Source organism: Aotus nancymaae, unplaced genomic scaffold (assembly GCF_030222135.1).
Source record: "Aotus nancymaae isolate 86718 unplaced genomic scaffold, 86718_ANA_hifiasm-v0.15.2.pri h1tg000029l, whole genome shotgun sequence".
Classification (NCBI taxonomy): domain Eukaryota; kingdom Metazoa; phylum Chordata; class Mammalia; order Primates; family Aotidae; genus Aotus; species Aotus nancymaae.
This window is the reverse complement of record NW_026988442.1, coordinates 35,330,827-35,340,391: the sequence shown is the minus strand read 5'-3', so window position 1 is coordinate 35,340,391 and position 9,565 is coordinate 35,330,827. Positions and strand designations below refer to the sequence as shown.

Sequence of the window (9,565 nt, the reverse complement as noted above, 5' to 3'; positions counted from 1 at the left end):
TCCCTGGCATGGGGTCAGCATTCTATGCAGAAGAGTACTTTTACTAAGCATGATGCTCATTTGAAAATTCTCTCTGCCCTTGCCCTTTAAGATGGGGGTCCCCCGATCAGCAATCACATCCCCTAGGAGCTTGTCAGAGTTAGAAATGCAGATTCTTAGTCCCCACCTTGGACCTGCTGAGTCAGATTCTGCACTTGCACAAGATCCTAGATAATGCTCGTGAGCCTTGCAGTCTAGAAGTGCCCCCGCAAACTAAAATATATAGGTAGGAGAGGGGGAATCCGTGTTGATGAAGAAAACAAAGCACAAGAGCCCCAGGATGCAGAATATACCGTGACCCTAACCAGCCGGGCATCCTGCACAAACACGTCACTCCTCCAAGACTAAATTTTTTCATTTGTAAAATGACTCACCTATTTTAGAGGTTTGCTAATAGGATAAAATGAAATAATGTGAAAACTGATATATGAGTAAAAAGTAAGTTATTTTTGTCTTGTTTACATAGAAAAAAGACATCATAATCAGTATAATTATTCATACCACTTTCAAATAATTAGATTCCCCATTCTCCACATTTACCCACTGAGTGGCCATGGACAAGTCCTGTAATTTAGTGTCTTGGTGAAAATAATGGGGAATGACAGTGGACTGGGAACCACAGACCTGGTATTTTTGGAAACTAAATGGCAGAGTTTTGTAGTTTGGCTAAAAGGCATGCCCTAGAAAAGACTAGCAGTGTGATCCATGGGGCTGTTAATGCCACTTACAAAGTCATCACTGAATTGCAGTGTAACGTATGACGGCCATGTGCAGGAGTCACCAGAATGATTCCAGGTGGCGAATTTCAGTGTAACACACATTGAGAAGCCACAAAAGCTTTTTATTCTTTCCAAACATCATAATCAAGGCAAGAAAGGGATGATTTTGCTTATATTAACAGAAAAGCTTCATGTACAAAAACCCCCAATCTATTCTAACACAAGATAAGCACACAATTGCACCCCAAGACACAGCTTAATATAAGAATTTATGACACGGGGAGCTATGAGGACAGCCAGAAAGCACAAACTGAAGTTATCTAGGGCAGAAAAGGATCTGACAGTGCTTAGTGCTGGTCAGCCAATCTCACCCTGTGCTCCCAGGAATGAACTCCTGTACTTGACAAGGTATAGATGCTGATAACAGGGTCACCCAACTTTAACACATGCCAAGCAAAAGGAGAAAAGAGCCAAAAAGCCTTTCTCTTTCATAGATAGTGTTGAAGAAGTCCTGTGATAGAGATGCAATTACTATAAGCAAAAACAAGAGTTCCCAAGAAAGCCACACAGTGGTTCTACAGTTTCTCAAACTATCTTAAGCTACAGTAAAGCAATTTCTTGTGAGATGTGTATGTACATATATATACATGTACCCCCCAACTCATGATTTCCTTTCTTGTTTTAAAGGCAGAAAATAAATAATAGAAAAAAGAAGTTATTTTAAAAAGAGTAATTTATACCTTAAAATAGCAAGGTATCAACTTACAAGTACACAGGTATACTCTGATTGTCCAAAGCACTTTCTTTTGTTAGCGTTTTGAAGGTTGTCTTAGACTTAATCCATAAAAACAAAACAGCAATAACAAACACCAACACAACAACAGAAAAATAGAAGTGGGCTACATCCTCATGCTACCTTTGGGGGTGGGAGCAAATGAAGGGATGTGTGGGTAAGAAAAGGGGAAAGTGGCATAGCATTGCTCCTTTCTGAAAGAGACAATTGTCTCACCGTAAATAGAATAATAGAGTAGAACTCAGTCTCCTATGGAGTTATAAGTGCAAAACTGTCTATCCATGTAGCTGGCAGCAGGAGGTCGTAGCTGTAACAGGTTTGCTTTTAAGAGATCTGAACCACTCTGATTCTTGAGAATCTTTCAGTCTGGTCTGGCCTGGAGCGTGAAGACGTGGGTGTGGAGTAGATGAGCAGACAGGCGTCACACACTCTGGGTGTTTGGGAATGAGTGCAGGGAGCATGCAGAGAAACCTTCACTGATTTCTCCCAGTGACTATTTGGGAAATCAGAGTTTGTGACTTACCCAGGTTGGAATCCTTTCAGAGAGCCTGTTATTCACCATTTTCCCCTTTAAAAGGCTTTGTAAACTTAAAAACAGAAGACAGGTGCAATCTGGCTGTTAACACATTTTTATATCTTCTAAGTATTTTTTTTTCTTCCTGAACATCTTGGCTGGATGGAGGGTCAGAAGTGACCCGACTGATGATCGTCTCCATGGCCCTGCATCCTATCCCAAGTTCATGCCATTGCAGCTGCAGAGAATCTCCTTGAAGGTGTTGCGCAGTTCCAGGCTCCGGAAGGCGTAGATGAGCGGGTCGATGATGGAGTTGCACATGATCAGGACCAGGTAGGTGTTGAAGTGGGCGGTGTAGCAGATGCAGTAGGGGTTGGTGGGGCAGGTGATGATGAGGACCAGGTGGAGGAAGAAGGGGGCCCAGCAGAAGATGAACACACCCAGGAGGATGGTGATGGTGACTGCCCCCTTCATGCACGAGTGCTGTTGCGGGGCCGCCCCGTCGGCAGGTGGCAGTGCCGCTATGCGCTTGACGTGCAGCCGCGCGAAGAGGAACATGTGCACGTAAAGGGTGCCCATGAGGAGCATCATGGCGAAGAACATGGTGATGAGGCACACGATGACCATCTTGCTCTCTGAGTAGATGATGAACACCACACCACAGATGCCGCAGCAGACCCAGATGGCCACGATCAAGGTGAGGGCCTTCCTCACGGTCATGATGCTGTGGTAGCGGAGCGCATAGAAGATGGTGACGTACCTGTCAACGGCGATGGCCAGGAGGTTGCAGATGGAGGCCACCAGGGAGATGCAGATCATGGAGTCAAAGATGTTGTCCATGTGCTGGATGAACTGGTCCTCCAAGGTCAGGTAGTCGCTGTGGACAATGGCGATCATGATGGTCTCCAGGGCATTGGACACACTTACCAGCATGTCGGCCACCGCCAGGCTGCAGAGGAAGAAGTACATTGGGGAGTGCAGGTTGCTGTTCCTGACCACGGCCAGGATAACCAGGATGTTTTCCAGCAGACTAATGATGCCCAAGGTCAGAAATACCTCGGGCTTGATAAAGACCTGCTCGCAGAACGTGCTGCTGCTCTGGTTGCTGAAGGAAGGGGCTTGGAGGTGCTCTGAGCCATTAGGCAGCACTGGCTGAACAGAGAGCAGGCAGCAGGAAGCGTTCATTGCTGGCTGAAGGGCTAATCCGAGCTGGGGCTCCAGCAGGGTCCGTAGGAAGCTGCTGCTGCTCACAGGAAAGAAAAAAATCTCCCTCCAGATACTTCTTTTGGATGCTCGTTCAATCTGGACTTAGATTTTGTTCTCCCCTAGAATAAAAGGATGGGGAGGGAAGAGAGAGAGATAGTGAGAGAGGGTGGGGGAAGAGACAGGGATGTACACACAGAGAAAAAGAGAGAGAGAAGGGGGAAGAGAGAGAGGGAGCAAGGGAGAGTAGCTAGTTAGTAGCTAGCAAGCAAGTTAGTAGCTTGGAGACATACAGAGAACTTTGCTCTTCCAGGAGGAGCAGTTTTTACCATGTTTACATAGAAAAAAGACATCATAGCGTCTCTTACCAGCTGTCTTCTTTCTGTCTCCCTCTTACCCCTATCTTTGTCTCTCCTCACTTACCCATCTGGGAACGGAAAACCTGCCACCGGTTGCTACAGTTACAGCTCTTTTCATGGGAAGACAGGGGATGTGTTACCTGTTGCTAGAAGTGAAGGGAGAACACTCAGGTTTTTTATATTGGCCAAGGGTAAACAACTCCTACTTAATCTTCAGTGCAGCAGAATGACCACTGAGCATCAGGCACCTCTCTGACTGACAGCAGGTATCTCTGGCCCTGAGGATTTTGCAGGGAGATTAAGAAGCAGACTGGTGCCCTCTGCAGGCCACACTGCTGTCTGCTTGCCGGCTTGGCTGAGCTGTTTCTGTTTGTCATGGAAACTGCCACAGGCATCCACTCATCTGTTCATTTGTTTATTCATTCATTTGCTGTTGTTGCTGTTTAGCAAACATTTGTTGAGTGCCTACTATGTGTCAGGTCTCTGCTGAGGTGCAGGAAATACAGTGGTGAGCAAGACAGCAGCCACTGTTTCAGGCTTCCCTGAACTCAGAGTTTGGGGTGGAAGAAGAAGAATCAATGAATGCTTGAATCAGGAAAATCCAGGAAACCAGGGATGCAAAGAGGAAGAGCCCTATCCTGGATGGTCAAGGAAAATTTCTGGAGGAAGGAGCACCTATGCTTTGACTTCAAGGAGGAAGAGGTCATATCTAGTCTGGGGTGGGGGCTGGAGCTGGAGGAGGTAGAAGAGGACTTCAGGCAGAGGGAATCACACACCTGCAGCCTGGAGCCAGAGAGCACCCTGGCCATAGGACTCATCACAGATTGTGGATGTGGGGATCCCACCTGACCCCCGGAGTCAGAATCACCCAGGTGTAAGACCTGGACAAGTGTGTTTGCAATTTTTGACAGGTGAGCTGGGGCATAGTCACAGTTGAGCTCTACTGAAAAAGAATATTGGGCTTTTTGAAGCACTGAAAGTAGTCTGCTCTGGTCAGAGCATGGAAATGGGAGACACGATCTGAGAAACGAGGCTGCAAAGGTTTCTTTAAAAGGTGAGAAGTGCCTGAATCCTGAAGGACAGCCTCAGCCAGATGTGGGAACAGTACCTTGAACAGCACCTTGATGGCAGTGGAGGCTGTGGAAGAAATGTAGGTAGCACAGGAATGAGATGGGGTGTGCATTTTAGAAATATTCCTGGTTGTAGGGTGGAGAATGAATTAGAAGAAATGAGCATGTAGGCCAGGGAGTCCAGGACAGAGGTGCTGCAAAGACCCAGGGTGAGATGATGGTGGGCTGGAGCAAGGGAGAGGCCATGGGGACTTGGAGGGTGGTCAGAGAATATTCAGGAGGTTGGATAGTGCAGCTTCAAAACTGATGCGTTATGGGATCACAGGAGAGGGAGCAGTCAGAAATGCTTCTACTTCTTTCTCACATAATGGGGAGGATGGAGGTGTTTTAAGCTGGAAAATGTGAAAGGCAGAAGTTAGCAGGTGGTCTACTAATGTAGTGTTGTTCTAGGAAGTATGGTTTAACACTTAGTCCATGTTAGATTCGATTCTGTGTATAGTTCATATGAACTCAGAAAACACTGAGTTTTTTCAGCTGTATACTCTCTCTCTCTCTCTCTCTAGATGAATTAATGATCCATCTGTCCATGTAACTATGTATGTGTGCGTATGTGTGAGAAATATTAAAAAGATGCACATGGAAATAGAAGAAAATTTAGGATCCTTGGGGTAGAGAGATCTTAAACAAGATGAGCAATCCAAAATTTAGTATGGAAAAACATCATGAACTAAGTTAAAAGAAAAACAGGATGAAAACATTTCCTATAGGTAAAGTTACTCTCTCTTATATACAAAGCCTACTTTCACATTAATAAGAAAAAGATAAATTGCCTCTAAGAAAATTGGGCAAAGGATATAGATAACAATTTACTGAAGAGGAAATGCAAATGATTAATAAATATGAAAAGATGTGAAGTCTTCTAGGAAGTCGGGGAAATGCCAGTCAGAATGAGATTTTAATATCATTTTCCTAGCTAGATTGACAAGAAATAAAAAGATGCTAAATTTTTTGGGAAGATACTCTCATGCATTTCTAGTGTTTGTCAATAGTTTCACCATTTGGCAGTTTTTACTAAAATAAAAAATACATGTCAGTTGGAGTTTCATTCTATGAATTGAGGGACAGGAGAAATACTTCTGTTTATTTGCTTTTTTGAAAAAATGTTTTTGTCAAGAGCATGAATTCAAGTTGCCCTGAATATACATTTCCACTTCTGTTTATTTTCAACAGAACAACCTAATTTCTGATACCAATCCACCATTCTTCCAGGTTGGAAAAGAAACACATTCTTTATCCTTTTGGGAACTTCTCTCACCCTCAAGGTCACATCCAGGCTGTGGTTTCAAGGGCACTAGTCGTATGTGCAAAGCTAGACTATAAGGCAGGCATCATTCATTATCTCCTAGGTCTTTTCCTGCTCTGTGCTTGGCATGCACTGAGTTCAGACCACCTTTTCCTGCTTTTCTTCTCTGGTCTTGTGTAGCCTTCAAAGAGAGCAGATGGGACCTAGCACTTAAAACTTGTGTCCTCGAGGTATCGTCATCACTACTGAGTGTTCATTTGGTCCTCTGCAAACACCACTCCCCACTTTCCTGGGGGAGTTGCACAGATGCAGCATTACGTTTTAATTGAATCTTGTGTGAACGAATTGGCTTTATTAATAACAATTCCAAGACATGACAGTCTCTGTCAGTGTTTACCATATGTTGTTGGCATATGTGGGGGTGTTTGTTTTGAATCAGTTATAATAAACTGTAACAAGAAGATTCTTATTCTAGGAGAAAATCCAGGTGATCTCTGTGCCTGAAAAGCTCTTCCTCAATTTTGTGCCTGGTATACCCTCCTTATTCTTCAAGATCCAGCTTAAATGTCAACTGTTTTTTTTTTAACAGCTTTCCTTAAATTTCATACACCAGTTTACCACCCTCTCTCCTTGCTGACAAGCTGACAGGGTTCAGCACTCCTTCCCCACTCTCAAAAGCACGAGCAACAAGAGAGAAAAAAAAAACCGTGGGCTGGGTGTAGTGTCTCACACCTGTAATCCTAGCCCTTTCAGAGGCTGAGGTGGGCAGATCATCTGAGGTTAGGAGTTCAAGACCAGCCTGGCCAACATGGCAAGACCCTGTCTCTACTAAAAATATGAAAATTGGCTGAGTGTGGTGGTGCACGCCTGTAATCCCAGCTATTCAGGAGGCTGAGACAGGAGAATTGCTTGAACCTGAGAAGCAGAGGTTGTGTTGAGCTGAGATTGTGCCACTGCACTCCAGCCTGGGCAACAGAGTGAGACTCTAACTCAAAAAAAAAAAAAAAAGTGAAATGGACTTCCTCAAAGTTAACAGCTTTTGTATTTTTTTTTTCTTTTTTCTTTTTTTTTTTTTTATTGCATTTTAGGTTTTGGGGTACATGTGAAAAACATGCAAGGTTGTTGCTTAGGTGCATACGTGACAGTGTGATTTGCTGCCTTCCTCCCCTTCACCCATATCTGGCATTTCTCCCCATGCTATCCCTCCCCAATTCCCCACCCCCCCCGCTGTCCCCCCCACTCCCCCACAACAGACCCCCATGTATAGTGCTCCCCTCCCTGTGTCCATGTGTTCTCCTTGTTCAACACCCGCCTATGAGTGAGAACATGTGGTGTTTGATTTTGTGTTCTTGTGTCAGTTTGCTGAGAATGATGGTTTCCAGGTTCATCCATGTCCCTACAAAGGACGCGAACTCCTCGTTTTTAATGGCTGCATAATATTCCATGGTGTATATGTGCCACATTTTTCCTGTCCAGTCTATCATCGATGGGCATTTGGGTTGGTTCCAGGTCTTTGCTATTGTAAACTGTGCTGCTATGAACATTCGTGTGCATGTGTCCTTATAGTAGAACGATTTATAATCCTTTGGATATATGCCCAGTAATGGGATTGCTGGGTCAAATGGAATTTCTATTTCTAGGTCCTTGAGGAATCGCCACACTGTTTTCCACAGTGGTTGAACTAATTTACACTCCCACCAACAGTGTAAAAGTGTTCCTATTTCTCCACATCCTCTCCAGCATCTGTTGTCTCCAGATTTTTTAATGATTGCCATTCTAACTGGTGTGAGATGGTATCTCAATGTAGTTTTGATTTGCATTTCTCTAATGGCCAGTGATGATGAGCATTTTTTCATATGCTTGTTGGCCTCATGTATGTCTTCTTTTGTAAAGTATCTGTTCATGTCCTTCGCCCACTTTTGAATGGGCTTGTTTGTTTTTTTCTTGTAAATCTTTTTTAGCTCGTTGTAAATTCTGGATATCAGCCCTTTGTCAGATGGGTAGGCTGCAAAAATTTTTTCCCATTCTGTTGGTTGCCGATTCACTCTATTGACTGTTTCTTTTGCTGTGCAGAAGCTGTGGAGTTTGATTAGGTCCCATTTGTCAATTTTGGCTTTTGTTGCCAATGCTTTTGGTGTTTTGGTCATGAAGTCCTTGCCTACGCCTATGTCCTGAATGGTTTTGCCTAGGTTTCCTTCTAGTGTTTTTATGGTGTTAGGTCTTATGTTTAAGTCTTTAATCCATCTGGAGTCAATTTTAGTGTAAGGTGTCAGGAAGGGGTCCAGTTTCTGCTTTCTGCATATGGCTAGCCAGTTTTCCCAACACCACTTATTGAACAGGGAATCCTTTCCCCATTGCTTGTTTTTATCAGGTTTGTCAAAGATCAGGTGGTTGTAGATATGTTGTTTTGCCTCCGACGCCTCTGTTCTGTTCCATTGGTCTATATCTCTGTTTTGGTACCAGTACCATGCTGTTTTGATTACTGTAGCCTTGTAGTAGAGTTTGATGTCTGGTAGTGTGATGCCTCCTGCTTTGTTCTTTTTGCTTAGAATTGACTTGGCTATGCGGGCTCTCTTTTGGTTCCATATGAAGTTTAAGGTGGTTTTTTCCATTTCTGTGAAGAAGGTCATTGGTAGCTTGATGGGGATAGCATTGAATCTGTATATTACTTTGGGCAGTATGGCCATTTTCACGATATTAATTCTTCCTAACCATGAACATGGAATGTTTCTCCATCTGTTTGTGTCCTCTCTTATTTCGTTGAGCAGTGATTTGTAGTTCTCCTTGAAGAGGTCCTTTACATTCCTTGTTAGTTGTATTCCTAGGTATTTTATTCTCTTTGCAGCAATTGTGAATGGCAGTTCGTTCTTGATTTGGCTCTCTTTAAGTCTGTTATTGGTGTATAGGAACGCTTGTGATTTTTGCACATTGATTTTGTATCCTGAGACTTTGCTGAAGTTGCTTATCAGTTTCAGGAGCTTTTGGACTGAGATGATAGGGTCTTCCAGATATACAATCATGTCGTCTGCAAATAGAGACAATTTGACTTCCTCCTTTCCTAATTGAATACCCTTTATTTCTTTTTCTTGCCTGATTGCTCTGGCTAGAACTTCCAGTACTATATTGAATAGGAGTGGTGAGAGAGGGCATCCTTGTCTAGTGCCAGATTTCAAAGGGAATGCTTCCAGTTTTTGCCCGTTCAGTATGATATTGGCTGTCGGTTTGTCGTAAATAGCTTTTATTATTTTGAGATACGTTCCATCGATACCTAGTTTATTGAGGGTTTTTAGCATAAAGGGCTGTTGAATTTTGTCAAAGGCCTTCTCTGCATCAATTGAGATAATCATGTGGTTTTTGTCTTTGGTTCTGTTTATGTGGTGAATTACATTTATAGACTTGCGTATATTGAACCAGCCTTGCTTCCCCGGGATGAATCCTACTTGATCATGGTGGATAAGCTTTTTGATGTGCTGTTGTAATCGGTTTGCCATTATTTTATTGAAGATTTTTGCATCTATGTTCATCATGGATATTGGCCTGTAGTTTTCTTTTCTTGTTGAGTCTC

At 43.5% G+C, this 9,565-nt stretch overlaps 1 protein-coding gene across 1 annotated transcript; it reads right to left on the bottom strand.

Annotated features, from left to right (window-relative positions):
- Nucleotides 1-2,278: 2,278 nt before the first annotated feature.
- On the bottom strand, nucleotides 2,279-3,363 carry MC3R (melanocortin 3 receptor). The gene has a single exon (XM_012467205.2). It carries the CDS (start codon nucleotides 3,248-3,250, stop codon nucleotides 2,279-2,281), a length of 972 nt encoding a protein of 323 aa, XP_012322628.1. The 5' UTR covers nucleotides 3,251-3,363.
- Between the last annotated feature and the right edge of the window lie 6,202 nt (nucleotides 3,364-9,565).

Coding starts and splice junctions, on each gene's coding strand:
- MC3R (XM_012467205.2), bottom strand. CDS start 3,250: ATGAACGCTTCCTGCTGCCTGCTCTCTGTTCAGCCAGTGCTGCCTAAT.